We start from the raw sequence: 16,643 nt of genomic DNA, 5'->3' as shown, positions 1-16,643 counted from the left end.
GACCTAACATATCTATGTGCATCAGGATACTGATATCTCACGTGGCACGTTGAGTAGTTAGGTGGCAAGACTAGCTCATAATTTGCACATTACAGAACACGAATGTGACGTTACATCGGTTGAGAAACGGTACGTTAGTTAGTGGCTTTGGTATAGGTTAGCTAAGTTGGCTAGCTAGTCTATGTTATCAAATGCTAACTTACCCAATACCCGATACACCTCATACACGTGGTAAAAGTGGGTAAGACAGTACTGCTTTACGAGCTAAAGGGAGGGCTTCACAAGTTACTTTGCTATGTAGCCTCTAGTCTAATGTTACTAAAAATGTCGTCTAAGATCAGTTTAGTCTAGTCCAGTCGGTCAGCTAATGTTAGCTAGCTAGCAAACCGTCGTGATTTGCTAACGGTTACTAACATCTGACAGCAGATTTTCTTGTTATAAAAAATCACAGATATGTTATCGCTTACTATCGTTTTTTACTGGAAGTAAACAAAACTGACTAACGCGCAAGCTAATGAATTTCACTAACATTAATTCACGTCCTGAGCGATGTAATTTCAGAATTCAGAAGACATCAACTCCTACTGGAGAAAACCGTTAGGAAGACAGACCAATGCCAGAAACTTCAGTAAATACGGTAAGTGAATGTACATAGTACAATTACATGGCCAATTAATTTCACAGATAAATATAATTTGCGGGCTATTTATGGTGATAGTAACTATATCCCCTGCTGCGTGTAAGCCTCAATTTATTTTACATCTTCACAGCAAGTTAACATGACCTGTTCCGGAGAAATATTTGTCATAGTACTTCTGAGTTCTGGGGGTGTTTTTTCTTTTCTCCCGAAAGGAGAGTTTTTGGTTGTTTGAGTAATATAAACTTACATATTTTACCAAGCATATATATACTATTTTATTTTTATACTTAAAATCAGAACATGTAGTTTTGTATGGGCCTTATACAATTAGTATAAAATTATCTGTTAGTTTACTTGAGGAATAAAATCATACAATTATATTTGGTAAAAATTGTGTCATTCAGCCCATTATTGATCTGATTTATTATGCATGATATCCAGTTTGGTAGTGTTAGTGTTCCTTTTTCCAGTGTTGAGGAATAGGTTAATTATATGTTGTTAAACTGGTAGTTTAATTACATTTTGCAGCGGTTTACTGGTAGTTCAACTACATTGAAATTTGTGTAGTGGTTGTAGTAGTTCATTTTGTCACTTTGAGCTGTAGTTAAGGAACTACCAAGTACTTTGGGCCCAAATGCTGCCTCCTCTCCTTTCCCTCAATCCTGATTGGTCAGAAGCGCTCCATTCCACTATAGTTGCTAACAGTCAACGGCCCATTGCCACACATTGCTGATTTTCCCACTGAGCTGTATATTGGTTCTTCCTGTGTCAAAAAAAAGGCATAGCTCAATATGTCTGGAGAACATGATAATGATAACTTTTTTTACAAACTGGTTGAACTGCATTTTTGTGTAATTGTAGTTTGCAAGCTACACTTCTCTTTAGGGTAGCATTGCTGTAGTTCAACAACTTTCAGTGTCAAGTAACTGGTAGTTTGTACAACAATGCTTTCAGAGTAGTTTCCTGAACACTGCCTGTATCTTTAACCATTTCTTTCCATGCCATAAAAGGAATTGAGAAATAATGTGTGCTTTTACAATTACATATATGTATCTGCTATAATTAAAATTGATATGGTTTGAAAAATTAATTTAAAAAACCAAGGGAATTAATTCATTTTATACTTCACAATCTCCATATGAACGAGAGAAGTACAACCTTCCAGTAGGATACACGTATGTTAAATTAGTGAAATTGATAAATACTCTTTATTAGACCTGCTTATTTAAGCAAATAGCCTGTTCTTTCAAACGGGGAATAAATATTAAGTATAAAAATAAAAATGAAGTATAAATGTATATAAATATAAATATATAAAGCACACATGCAGACATGCAAAATCTGCAGTAATTGTATGATGGTATTGAGTCAGCATGGACCAAAATCCCTCAGGAATGTTTCCAGCAACTTGTTGGTGGTCCTAGCCAGTACTAGATAGATGTACCTAATAAAGTGGCCGGTTAGTGTATGTTTCATGTTTTGGGTAATTAAAGTGTCAACATATCGGGTTTTAATTTGGTTCCAAAATTAAGCTGTATCGGTTTTTATTGTTCGCAGTATAAGTCGTCCAGTAGTCATCATTTCACATTTCCCTGTGTTTTGACTTATTTGGAACCTGATGAGTTTCTGTATTCTGCTATTGTTAGTGTCATTAATGGCGGCAATGATGTCTTGGGGGATGTTATACAGAGCATGACATCATCTTTGTATCAGGGCATTTAATGTATTTAACCATTAGTATTTACTGCCACATTACTTTCCCATATTCTTATACTTTTTGCCGGTGGTTCCATATTTAGAACTAAAATGAAAGGTGAGAGGGAGTCTCCATGTCTTACTCTCCTAGCTATGGAGAAGGATTGATGGAGTTCCATTGACTCTGACTCTGGTATGTGGGCTATTTATATACTACCTGGAGCCATGGTATAAAATTACGGTGAAAACCCATAGATCTACAAGTTTCAAAGATAAATAGCCAAAGTGCCATAACAAAGACCTACCTTTTTTTTTTTAATGACACATTAAATTCAGGGTACAGCAAATATCATTTTTTACGTCTGTTTTTAATTAATTTGAATTAATCCTGTCTGGATTAATTAGATCAGGGATAATGTCAGTAGCCTACTAGGGACAATGTAGACGTACGTTGGGCAAACGAGTCCACCTGCTTTTGCTAACTTCTGCTCAGACTTTCTGATCAGTGGTCCTGAAATGTAGAAATGCATTTCCCTCTCAGGTCTCTGCGTTCCACCCCAGGTGTGTGTACCTCCAGCTGCACTGCTGCCTGTGGCTCATTGCCTAGTATACAAAAGGAATAAAACCACCACTGAGGGCATGATGGATATTTTCCACTGATCATCGATTGCGAAAAGCTCTTAGCGCTGATGCAACTTGCCCCTATTTCCGCTGATCTCGTCGGCTGTCACAGAAACGGAGTTTTGCTTGATGCCTCGCAGCCATTTGCCGCTGTGAGTTTGAGCTTGTCCCGACCTGAAAGACTGGTTTTGGATGGAGGCAAGATAGCTGCAGCTCCTCCCTCCCCCCCCCTCCCCCATTTGCATTAGTCACGCATTGTTATGAGAAGAACCGAGCAGACGGCAGTGTCAGGTTATAACCATACCCCGTCTCCTAACGTGAAGATTTGTGCAGTAACAAACACCCCCGCCACCAGCGCCCTACCTTCACCTAACAGCTACAGAGCTCGTATATGAATGGAAGTGTGTCTGGGCTGAGGAGTCATGTCTTGCTGAGGCATGCGTTTTGCAGTGAAGAAAAAAAAACAGCCTTTATAATGTTTAGTTGTGAATCAAATAAAAATAATTTTGTTGCCCTTTTTATTTAGTAATATGTTTGGTTTGGTTATGGGGTTATGTTAAAAATACATTTAAAAAAAACGTGAGACTAGAGGGGTTATAGCTAAAGTTGTATTTAAACCAGCTGCGTTTCAAAGGATAATAAAGGTATGAGGTTATTACCAAGATGACTGCAATTTACATTAAACACCATAATTACATGGTGACAGCAGTTAGTAAATGTATGTGCATGGGTGTGGCTGATTAACACTGGGCTAAATACAGCCTGCCTTGAGGGAGTTGGGGAGGGTTAAGGGGGTGGGGGTGGGGGTGGGGTGTGAGTGATCAACCCTCACCTCGCTGTGGTTCACCTGGGAAATCTATTACCAAAGTAACTTTTCCTTCTCTGCTCAACAATAAGCCGGTATGAACAGAGGCTGTTTTCTGTAAACAGCTTGCAAGTATGCTGATATGCTGAGGCACGGTAAACAGCGTAAGGAGACTCAATGTGCACAGACGACATTGCACCCCCCCCCCCACCGCGCGCCCCCGCCCCGCCAAACAACTCAAAATCCTCTCTTCCCTGGAATGTTAAGTCATGTGACTTCTTGACACAGGACCCCACCCTCTCAGCTGCTGTGAGAGCCCCCCCCCCCCACCTCAGCATACTCATTAGTTTCAGCCACACAGCTCTTTGCAGTGAACGTCATCCGACGTGGGGGTTGAAAGAGGCCCCCAGGTGCTTTGGCGGAATTGGACGGTCAAGATAACTGCCAAACCTGGAGGCTCTCTCATTGAGACAGTAGAAACCAGGCTGGGGTGGTGGTGGCCAAAGGCCAGTATAGGAAGGATTACAAAGGACACTGAGATACAGTTCAAGGGGTTTTCCAAGTCCTTTCGTGATCCCGTTCTCCAAAATCCAAAACACAGAGACCCGTAAGACCAGTAGACTATATCACGAGTGTTGCAGACCATCATTGAACTGGTATAAAATCTCTCAGTTTGCCTGGAAATAAAAGCTGTCCCAAGATAAATTTGTTCAGGCCAATCCCAACAGCTGCTTCAGCTGCTTCAAGTAGAATATGGATTGCAAATAATAATTACATTCTAATGAGCATAATGTACGGTATATAAAACATTTTCAAGATTATTGACAGAGATTTTAGAAATTAAATTTAAATTTGGTCATGTGATTAAACAAATGTTAAGCATGGCTTAGATCCTTCTAGTGCTGCATGCTCCGACCAGTAGTTAAGGATATGTCATGGTCGAGTTGGTTGGTTGGGTGGGTGGGGGGATTTTGGGGGCTTCAGTGGCGGGGTGTCAGACGAGAGGTCCGGCTCACATTCCTGGAGACGACACCCGGAGCAAGACAAGACAGGTCTTGTCTCCAAGCCGCGGGGAAATGTGGCCCAGTCTGACTTTCTGGACAAATCCGAGCACGTATTTCCTGGCTTAGCTCGACAGATAACTGGGAGGAGAAGAATGGCTTCCACTGTTTGGAAACATGATTCCGCAGCGCGATGCGATCTTAAGGCTTTACGCAGCCTTAAGCGTTGGTAGCATCTGAGTGCCTCCGCTCACTTGATGGGCTTTTAAGAAGATGGACAGGGCAAGAAAGGGCAGTCAGTCAGCACAGCCAATGGATGAATCTGAACTGATTAAAACTTAAAAAAAAAAAAAAAGCCAGCGTCCACTTCCCGAACACCAGCAGTGAAAAAGGTCTCTTTAAGCCTGTTTTCATGAATACTGTACAGAACACATGTTCAACAGACCCCTTCCCCCCCGCCCCCCCCCCAAAAAAAGAATTAAAACTAAATCCGTGTGATACCTATGAGCCGACTGTCAAGTCTATCAAGTGTCACAGAATCCTGCTTTGATGTGGGTGAAAACTAGGACGGAGCTAGCATTTTTCACTCTCTCTCTCTCTCTCTCTCTCTCTCTCTCTCTCTCTCTCTCTCTGACTCCAACCTGCAGGAACATGCTTTCATGGTGCTATAAAAGCTCTGTTATCTCCCATGCGCAAATAAGCACCCTTCCCCCCACTAAGCACTACCTAGCCCTGTTTCCCTTTGTCGCCCAACAGGCAGACAGTCTTTTGTTTGAACCACAGAACACTAAGCTGTATACATAATTCATGATCACTACCATCACACTGTTTTATTCCAGATTTGTGCCCCCTGGGTTTGTTCCTGGAAAAATGGTACAAGAAAAATACAGTCTCTTTGCACAGATCAAGGGAGAGCTAACAGTGTTACACCGTGAGTTACTTCGTTGCAAATATTCAAGAACAAATACAAAGTTGTTCAAAGTACACTGAATACGTTTTAAATTATTATGCCGTGAACTAAGCGCACCCTGACACCGAAGATTAAGCCGGTATGTCAAAACCAAATATTTGTTGATATGTTAAAACTCAAGGAAACACTTTTGAGAAGAAAAAAAATCTACCCTGGTTAATGTATGACAAATTTTCATTCCATTCCATAGCAGTGGTCACAGTGGCCTTGACTAAAAACTCGTTTTGCTGCAGGGCTTTTCTGTAGCAAAAACACCACTGCAAATAATCTTTTGCAAGCAAGCTGCGCTGGGGTGAGAAAAAACAAATGGGTCTTTTGTTTCCTTATCGAAACTGGGCTGTTCACTCAGTGACCATTTTACAGATCATTTAGGCCTGTAATATCAGCCCTCATAAACAACACCCCTGCAGTACAGTCACCACATATTCTGAGGCCAGTGAATCTGACCTTACTTCAACCTGGAGTTTCCAAGAAATTACAAGTTACTAAGAGGAAACCATTTGGGCTCCCATTGAGCACATCTAGGCGAGTCAGTGCCTAATGTGTACGAGAATCACATTTCCCATTTTAACTGTGAAGACTGGGAGTGTGTTTGTTTGTATATTGTTCTATGTGGACCTCAGGAAGAGTAGCTGTTACCATGTGTAACAGCTAATGGGGATCCTTATAAACTAAAATAAACTAAACTAAACACCCGCGAAATCTGCGACGCCCTATTTCCTGTTTCGAGTGTCATTGTGATGCGTCAACCCCTTATTGGATATAACACTATCACATGATTGTGCACTTTAGAAACGCACAAACGTGTGCTTATTCACATACTCGCCCTTGCCTAGCCTGCAGGCTAAAAAAGTTAGCACTGCAAGGCTACCAGCGAGGCTACTGGGTTAACTAACGTAACTAAATATACACACGCAAGAGCAAAACTAAGTTTCAAAGTACACAGTCATGTGATCCAATAAAAGGTCGTCATATCACAACGACACCGGAACTAGAAATGGGGTGTTGAAGACTTTGCTGTTCTAGAGATAGACCATCACCCAGAAAGGCAGGGCTGAAGTTGCCTGGGTAACCCCCATGTCTTATTTTTTACTTCTTTTTTTTTTTCAAAAAAATGAGAAATGTCATCGGTAAAATGTTTGCAGATCACTGCCAATAAAATAAAGCAATTTTCACCGATATTCAAAACAAAATTGTCCTTTAGTATAAGTGCAGGTTGTGGTTAGTGGTTACAAGTTTCCTTTAAAATGATCAAAGATGACCAGGAGCGTTTTTCAAATTTTACTGCCATCCACCTGTGCAGACTGCAGGTCCCAGGTGCTGAGGAAGCTCAGCCGGCTGTGCTTCAGAGTGGGAAATTGGCAGTTGGCTGGCAGCATGTACTGCATTGGACATCTGTGTTAGTGTGCCCAAACTGGAGGAGGGTGCGGTGGCAATGGAACAGCCGTGTTTGGGCATTCCAGATGGCTTTAAAATTCGGGTGATGGTAAAAATAATAAGTTTGTTTAGCACCTTTCAGGTGCACTACACAGTGCTGTTAGCACAAATATAAGACAATAACATGATCAGAATGCTAAAATTGAAAAGAGTTTTAAGTTACAAACATAGCTATTGTATCTGGGAGAAAAACTGTCATTTTTGAATTTTTAGGATGCATTTTCTCTTTGTTTTTTAAAAAGAAAAAATAAATAAACAAATAAATTTGGCACCCAGCTTGGATGCTGAGCATGTCTAATTCCCACCCTATTTTAGAATGCCCAACTGTCTGGAACGGCAGCCCAGTGCCGATTTTGGGGAATGTAGACATCCACGGTTGTCCGACGAAAAACGTGGTGTCACCAGTCCGCTTCCTGTCACACTGCAGGCTACAGCTAAGCCCCCACAGAGTGGAGTCAGAGGAGGACCTTTCATATGCGGCTTTAACACGCAGCCCACGGGCCCCCGATTGACCACTGGGGGGTGGGGATTCGCTAGAGAGCGATGAAACACGGAACACCTTAACCAACTGAACCCTCCTAAACTCTGGACGACGCCCTAGGAGCTTACAGGCAGCAGACAGTACTGGCACGGGATGCCTCGTCTGAATGAGTCGTTCCGCAGCCTTACATTTTCACTTTCAGATTGAGAAACCAAGCGCGGGATTAAATGAGCGCAGGTTGGTAAAATAAGCAACCATCTTCCATAATATCCCCAGGTCAGGGTAAGCTATTAAGGGGTTTTGGTTATGGGACAAAAGACTTGAGAGGAAATGGTTTGGAAAACAAATATGAAAAAATTGGCACTGTTGAAACACATCTGTTAAAATGTATTTTATTGACCCTTATGTTTATGATATGTTCAGCATATGACACTAACACCCTTTTGTATTTATCTATATCAACCAAATTCTATTGCACCTGGCAAATACATAATGGGGATCTGCTCACAACAGTATTAGTTTAAAAGTTAGTCCATTGACTGGGTGAGTACTTTACCTATTACCTTCTGTAGATCATGTTTAAATGCCTGACTGGCACAGAGACATCATTAACACCTTAAGTGAACCAAAGTCACTGAACTGTTTGTCTATCATGGTGAAATGTCACCACAGCCTATTAACAACTAGGATTTCTGAAGGCGGGCAAGGGAAAAGCTAGTAGCTCAGACGAAAAAGCTGTTAACTGTTAACGTTAACTCTTCAGTTAGTATCAATAGTAGCCTACCATTAATCCCCGATCGTAAAGTAGGCGGAGCTGTCTCTTAGTTTAGCAACCAGGGTAAAGGTTTGTGGTAGTGACATCATGAGGCACAGGTTATGACTCAATTGCGACTACTTGAATTGATCACCCAGTTGCTGTACCGTAGTCACCGTGCCCTTCCTGGGAAAGAATCTCAGACTAGTCCACAGTCCCTCAGCAGGAATATGCAAATACAGTGGTTGATTTACCGAGTTATTGCGTCCGTCCTGTGAGGTTAATGTTCAAGCCAAGATAGCCATACTAAAAGAATGCAAAACAAACACTCCCCAGTTTTGCCATAATGCGACTTCCTTTAATTTCAGACAGACCTTTTGAACGTCCTGGGGAGGCATAGGGTGTGTTGTTCTTTTGAAGTGGGCGCCTGAAGAATGTGTTTTTCCCACGACAGCATACATTTGATCTTAAAACGAGAACTGAACTGATTTGGGCATGAATTTTCTCGACAATTTGAAAACCAAAATTTTACTTACGTAAAATAATGTTTGAACTTAATGGTGAAACAAATTCCACTTCACAGCATATGTGCGTTTCATGTATGAAACTCAGCAGCAGAAGTGGTCACAAACTCTGCTTATTTTTTATTTAAAGGAAATGTCTTTGACACAGTGACTTTAAAGCCACAGATGGCAGTTATATCCCCAAATTTTTTTCCCTCAGAGAACAACTAAGTGTCTATCTGAATGTCTCTAAACAGCAGGCACATAAGTCAGCCAGCCTCCGAAATGACGCAGTTCCATTATGCCAATATCAGCCTGCTTTTTATATTTCAAAATGGGAATTCAAGAACAGACACAAATTGTGACTAACACAATTAGGGTTGCTGTTCTGTGGGTTGGGGAGTAAGGTTAATCTAAAGATCTCTGGACAATCCAGAACAAAGAAAGAAGAGAGAGAGAGAGAGAGAGAGAGAGAGAGATGGAGAGAACGAGGATAAGATCAGAAAATTGCCTGATCATTTTACTCCTAATTTATAAAAGGAAGTCATGAGATTATGTTCTGTGAGTTTGCATGAAAGTTTGGTTTGATCCGTAAAATGCTAAGCGGAAATCTTGAAAATAGGGAAATAATGTTGAATTAGCACTGTGTTCTCTAAAGGGGAACAACTTGACTACAGCTTCAACATAATGGATCAAAAGTAGATGTAGTTCTGTCAGTGAAAACTGTGTGACTTTGTTTGCTGTAGTCGCAAGCAAAACTAGTGGCATCTCATTGGCCAGAAAATCGAAATTGATTCATACGTGCCACTGATTGGTAACATCGTGATATTTAAGAAAAAATTGATCTCTTCTTCTAGCCAGTGTAGCCAAAATAATGGGCAAATGGTCTGCCCACCATTTTTATACCCAACAATGAGCATGGTATGTTAACTGCTTAATTAACTCAGGAACCACACCTGTGTGGAAGCACCTGCTTTCACTATACTTTGTTTTTCCTTCATTGTTACCTTTCATGTGTTACCTGTGACTGAACACAGCTCTAGCATAATTCTGGCTATCTATAATCTGTAACATTACCTCGCTAATTAAAATATTACTCCGGTTATTTAAGTAGTTTGGGTTCACTATCAGGCGACTGCACCCATTGATTACTGCCAGCTGCTAGCTTGCTAATGTTAGCTGGTTAAATTGTGAGGAGTGTTCAGTTAATTAAACAATATTATGTAGTTTAAATAATTTTGTTCACCAGGTTGCTAGCTTATTTTACCCTTTCTCATGCCAGTTTAAACATGAGCTAACTACACCTAGCTACTATTATAAAAAATAAATATAAAAACGAGCACTAGCTTGCTGGACATGCTACATTCAAACATAAATTTATTTGTCGTCAACATGCTTGTTACCGGATTCTCATTTGTCTAGGGCTCACATACCCTTTGGCTGCAATATAAATGGTTATTATTATTTTTATATGTGGTTATTATTATTGTAGCTAGCTTGCTTGTCCTGAAAATAGATTTTCAGGAGTAGAAGAGTCACTCTGTCTGCCTAAACTTTGGCTTCTCTTGAGCTGACAGGCCCCAGGGTGAGGTAGGTACTTGCATGCGTGTTAGGTAATACCTGATCATGGGAAAAAAACCCTGCAACCTTCAAATAAGCTAGACCCAGCAGTCTGAGAAACACTTTTTATGTTATCCCACTTATAATTATGAAAATATAGCCGCGTAAAATGATGGAGGAACAGGCATAGGGCCAACCGCTTAAATAACTTAAAAACAAAAACTGTGCAGCCATAGACGGTATATTATTTATTGTAACTCTAGTACCACAAATGTATTAGCTATCAATAATGTAACCCATAAATGAGATATTACCCCTCCTTAAAACAGAATAACAATAAGGAAGAAGCTGCATCTACTAGGTTTTTGTCTTTTTATTGTAAGACTCATATTACCGGTCTACACTGAAGATTGTGAAGCGATAAACCCTAGCAGGTCAATGCATTGTCAAGCACAGCATTCTACCCACCTAGTCCATTGCCTTACCTCAGGCATGGTGCCACTACAAATGAAAAAGGTGCCATTTCACTGTAACAGGCAGGTGCAAGTAAATGCTGTGAGTGCATTGAGCCAAAGTGCTGTTTTTGTTTATTTTCAATAGCTTTGGTTTACTTTCTGTATTTTGTTAATAGGTTGATTTAGCACCAGAAATCAGATCAAATCGATAATGGCTGCATTTTTTCCATTTCTGATCATCTCGTACTTGCTGTACAGGAACTTACAGGGCAACACAGCTCAAGCTGTTCTCTGTAAAAACAACACGAGCACCGTAAAACTTAATGTGTATTTAATCAAGTATCTATCAAGTCTTAAAATGAACTCCTGGGGACGGAGTTAAATCGGACACACCAGAAGCAGAGTCGACATCCCTTATAAGGCCAATTTATACATGCAAAGCATCTGAAACAGAATGCGTAGCCTGGGCTATATTCTGATACAGCAGCACCCTCGGTGCCTCTTTAACATCTGACCGCTGGCTGTAAATTCCTCTGCCCGTAAACGCAGGCCGAACTGTAAGGCTAATGGGGGGGACGGGCTCTTACGCTAAACTGCGCATTAATGTGGGCTGGCTTGGAGAAGGCCTAGCAGGAACGGATCGATGCAGCTGGACGCAGCCATGAATGATTAACAGAGCCGCAGGAGGTTTTTGTGAGATCCCGAAACCCAAAGTCCCTGTGAGGAATGCCGCTTGTTTGTTTCGACTCTGCAGAACGATTAAAGTTGATTTTCAGAATCAGGCTCCATCACGGTTTTGTGCGCGGTTCTCTTCCCCCTCCTGACGCTTGGGAAGGGCCTGGCTCAAAAGGAAAATGCTGTTGGTTCCGGAGAGCGAATAACACGTGTCGGTGTAGCTTCTTTAAAAAAAAACAAAACAAAAAAAAGAGAAAAGAACAGGAAGTCTGCTTGTGTGAAATTTTTGCCATTTGTCTCCAAACTGGTTTTGCGGTTGCCGTTGTAACTAATTGTGCAGTGCATGTAGCATACAAAAAAGTGTCACCAAAAAAAAAAACTTTTAAAAATGCAAACACCAAGAAAAGTGCCACCACATCAATATAAATGGTGTCTCGGGTGTCATGCGAGAATTTTCTCAAATGCTTGATTGGGTTCAGATCTCACTTCTTGTGCTCTGTGGACAGTGCTCTGTGGGTGGTGATCATTTAGTACCATTAAGGAATAATGACTGACATCACCCTAAGGGTATGCATGTACAACCAATGCCAGGAAAACACACCCAGACGATTACACACCCTCTGTACTATTCAGAACTGTTTTTTTTCTTCTTTCTTTTTTATTGTTGTTGTTTTGTTAACTACCTGTAGGAGCTCTGAATACTGAAACAGACCGCTGATGGGCTGTCCCTCGTTGACTCCCTTCTCCCTGTTTTATTATTTATATCTAAATTACCAATCGGGAAGTAAGAAGAAACCCGCAAATGATGAGTAAGCACCATGTACTTCAGTATCGACATCGCATGGGTGCTTTGTATGGATTTCTCATAATGGTCGGGGCTAAAGTATCAGCTGTTAACCAGTAGGAGTACTCGTAGGAGTTAAAAGCAAGTCAGGCATGTGCGTCACGTATTTAGGGGAAAAAACTGTGCTCTTGGTTCATTCTTAAAATACTCCATGCTTGAAGTTTGCTAGGTTAGGTCTGTCAGAAAAATCAATGTGCTTGTGGCTGCTGTCATGGGACTCCCTGCAGCACCTTCGGGTACCTGTGGAAACCCCCCCCCCCCAAGATGTAGACCAATGCCCCAAGTTTGGGAAGTCTGTGGCAAATAATCACTGATTTGACAGAAAAGGCAAGATACTCATGGTGTGGTGGACCTGGCTAATCGGTTGTTTTGACTGGTTTTTCAGTAGAGTTTGGGATTACGCACAGATCGAACAGTATGCCGTTGCTGACGTGGTCAGTAAGACTGGGCGTACGGCACCTTTGTGAACCTCAGTAGCAAAAAAGGAAGTAGTTTGGAAGGGTGTAATGATTAGTGAGTGGATACATCTGAAGTGGAAGTGCTTGTGTACAGACTAAAGAGATGTCCAGATTCACCCATGAAGGGTAAGGGGTGGGGGGAGGGGCTTGTTAAAGATGCACAGTCACTCCTCTGGAGCCACTGCAAAGACAGATCCTTAGGAGACAGGAGTTGACCGCCATAGAATGTAAAAAATGGAGCTGCATTAGGATGGACCAAATTAAAGGTACAAAAGATGTGTCTTCATTCAATAATTCCTACAGGAAATACAGCATCTGGCTTGTCTAGCCATTAGTTTTCACACCAGAGCAACTTCTTTATCAATTATAGTAGGTATACAGAGTTTTTTTTAAATGTATTTATTTATTTTTTCATTGTGTAACAGAATTATTCCTGACAATATAATGCCTTTCTTTTGTATGGAGACTGTGCCAATTCCTACAAGACAATTGTTGTCATTTTGACTTGGTAATTGATGTTAACGTTGTAAGCGAGAATTAAAAATGAAAATACTTATGGAATATTAATGACTGAATAGGAGTAAACTGATATCTATATGCAGTTTAAGACACAGGTACAAATTCCTAACTCTTTTGATGTTTTCCCAGTTTTGTCTGAAGGGGAATTCACAGATCTGGAATCGTCAGCTGGCATTAGGACCCGCCTAACAGCAAAGATATCACCTTGATACAGTTCGTGCGGATAAGAAGGATCCATGCCCATACTTGGAGAAATCACCTGCCCACTGACGTCAGCACTTCCCCCGAAACTACCTGCTTTGGTTAATTAGAACTGCTGTGCACACCGAAAACACCTCCGAGAAGGGAATACTGTTGAGAAGAGCAACGCGGAACGGATTTATTCTTTTTATTCGTTTTACATTTATAGAGACTTTACGATAAGGATTTTAATCGGATGGGGCGTCTAAGAAGTTTAGAGTTAGGAGTAATCCTTCTCTTGGCACAGGTAAGACTTTTTCCGCAATTATTTCTAAGTAATCGTTTGGTCTATGCGAAATATATACTGTACCTTAGAGACAAAAATTGTGTTGGATCACTCAGGTGAAAATCTAGAAAGAATTCATATAGAGTCACGAAGTAATGTAGTTATACATGGTTACGGTAAAACATTTGATTGATTTCGCATAACTTGTGTTTATTTTTTATTCAGATTGTTGAATCGCGATAGCAGCTTACACAATTGCTTATATACAGTCTTGAAATTAAAAGCGTACTAATTATTAATTTGTTTTATCGACAATTAAATTTATTGTATAATCAAAGATACATACTTCAAATGGTCACATAACTTACCATCCGGCTGAAGTCTTTGAAATCCGTGGAGTGCATATTGTAGCCCAAATGCAAACATGGAGCTACTCTTGCCTGCCAGAGAAATATTTTTTAAATGCTCTGGAATATCAGATCTAGTTTTATTCCCACAAACCTGAGTGTAATTTCATTAATTTATTTCGTAATTCAGGCGTTCAGGTCAGGATTTTGTGAAGAGGGAGTGCCATGCCAACCAAGTTTCGGTTCAGAAGTTTTTGAATTCTCAGTGCACAGACGGCATCTTCACACGGGAACGAGGCTAGGAAAAGGTAAGAACGCCCAATTACACTTTACAAAAAAAATTTTTTTTTTTAAGTTCAGCCTGTCTGCCTTCAAAACGCACCAGGAAACTCCCTTCTGGAAAATTACTTGTTGGGCGTTTTCGTGGTGTCACCTAGCGTCGAATCTCACAGTTGTTTACCCGCCACTTGTTGTTTTTTTTAAATTCTGAAATGCATTGTAGTACAAAGGTGTTTGCTCTGTAGATGGCTTTCTTTAATTACGAATGACGGCTTGGCTATGTTTGTTTCGTGTATATTCCAGACAGCCTCCATTTGCCATAATGTGACCGTTGACAGTGTGCGTGCAGACTGCATTTAGACAAAACATTCAGGACAGGTGTTTAAAAGTTAGCCGTTTTAATTGCGGGTCTTGCCTTCGGTTAATACTGTTGTCACTACCCTGACCTGGAGGGTATTTACGTTGAGCCTGTTCCCTTTTAATTAATGGCATACAGACGGCAATGTTGACCACTAAATTTTACGAGTATATAATTGTAGGATCCTGGCTGCACAGTTTCCAATTTTGTATACTGTATAAAAAGTCTATTTATGTCAAGTTTCTGCTGTATTAAACTTCTTTTTTAATTCTCATGACCTAATGATTAGCAACCTCTTGTCTCCCTTCTTGATAAGCAGCTCTGTTTGTTGCCAGCACAGCTGTGGAGATAGGCCTCTCCCTAGCCAGCAAACATGCCTGACTGTGCTGTTTGTTCCCTTCTGAGTTGCATTGTCTTTTTGGCGGTTAGCATTGCAGGTAACGCACAGCTATCGCTGGGCCTCACCTTGGTCAGAATGTGAAGGTCAGTCATTCTGGCAGAACGTTTAACTACCACAAAGTGGGGTCTTTTGTTTCAGAGCACCTGCTTATTTGTGAATTCAGCGGATTTTATTCCGCTTTTTTGGAAGGGGTGAGGTGGTGTCTAGGTGTACCAGGAAGAAGGAATTGTAGTTCAGCCGGCTGGCCTGAGTGACGTCATTCGTGAGCTGTGCTGCAAGTTCCTGTCCGTTTCGTAGCAGGGCGTGTACGCTCAAGCTTGTACTTGCCGAGGGAGAAGAACTGGTTTTGACTTAAGAGTGTGGCGTAAGGAAGCCGGGAGGAGGTCTTGGGGGGGGGGTTATGGCACCCAAAATTCACGAGGTTGTTGGAAACCGCTGCACAGAGTTGAATTTTGTATGTCAAACCGAATTTCGTTTTTAAAAAAGAACTGAACTTATATTAAAAATATTATTCTTTAGACACTGTTGTTTTGACCTTGAGAGGAAAAAATATAGGCCTGTACTAGATTGTTATTCCTTTTTTTTTTTTGTCCGGTTGGGTAATTGGCAACCTTTGTTCCCTCACTTTCACATTCTTTTTGACTGTCGGCTGTGTGGTTGTAGCCAATCTGAGCTTCGAAACTTCTAGGAACTGCAGTTCTTATTTTATCCAGCTCAGCTGTTAGATTTAACATGTGGAGGGTAGTTTGAGTGTATTTGTTGAATGGAAAGTGAAACTTGATTTGTGCCAATACCAGACACTGTCAGTTGAGGATATTTGTCCCTAAAATAATTTTTAATTCATTACAGTAGTGGACAGACTGCAGATTAATGCGTGGATTTGACTTTGTCTGAACAAGAGCTCAAATGGACTTTGCCCATTGGTTAATGGGTATATGTGCAGTCAGAGGAAATGGACAGGACAGAACCTGCACTGCCTATGAGGATGAGCACGATTTGCTTTTACATAGTGGCTTTCATTTCCAGTGACAAGGCGGTTAACTGCCCCCCCCCCCACCCCCCGTATATTGTGCCCTCCTGGGGAATGTACAGTATGGCAGCCATTTTGTGCCACCGCACACGTTACTCTGGCTAAGGAGGGAATTTTTGGATAGACTGTACTGAAATGACTTTGCTGTTTCTTGGCTGTTTTTTTTTTTTTTGGTGTAGGAGGACCCAATTTATAAATCGTTAGTCCTACAAATGAAAATGTTTTGCTGGTTTGCCTGTTTTTTTATCTTTGGTACAATCATGCAAGCACATTGGTTTTTACTTGTGTAAATTAACAAATTGTCACTTAATATTTCAGTTAAAAAAATATGCATGTCAATTTTAA

General features: G+C 40.9%; 1 protein-coding gene across 4 annotated transcripts in view; it reads left to right on the top strand.

Moving 5' to 3' along the window:
* LOC135255738 (B-cadherin-like) overlaps positions 1 to 16,643 on the top strand; it is a 62,906-nt gene that overhangs the window by 36,850 nt on the left and 9,413 nt on the right. Inside the window, exons 1-3 of one of the 4 annotated variants that reach the window (XM_064337289.1) lie at positions 558 to 637; positions 13,560 to 13,905; positions 14,422 to 14,539. The exons of the other annotated variants lie outside the window; for them this stretch is intronic. Coding sequence (XP_064193359.1) covers positions 13,855 to 13,905; positions 14,422 to 14,539 — 169 coding nt within the window. The 5' untranslated portion in view covers positions 558 to 637; positions 13,560 to 13,854. Of the gene's footprint in view, positions 1 to 557; positions 638 to 13,559; positions 13,906 to 14,421; positions 14,540 to 16,643 lie in introns of those variants that run through there. 4 annotated transcript variants of the gene reach the window in all.

The sequence above is a fragment of the Anguilla rostrata genome, chromosome 5 (assembly GCF_018555375.3).
Source record: "Anguilla rostrata isolate EN2019 chromosome 5, ASM1855537v3, whole genome shotgun sequence".
Lineage (NCBI taxonomy): Eukaryota > Metazoa > Chordata > Actinopteri > Anguilliformes > Anguillidae > Anguilla > Anguilla rostrata.
Note: the sequence above shows the minus strand (reverse complement) of the source record. Positions and strands in the feature narration are given on the sequence as shown.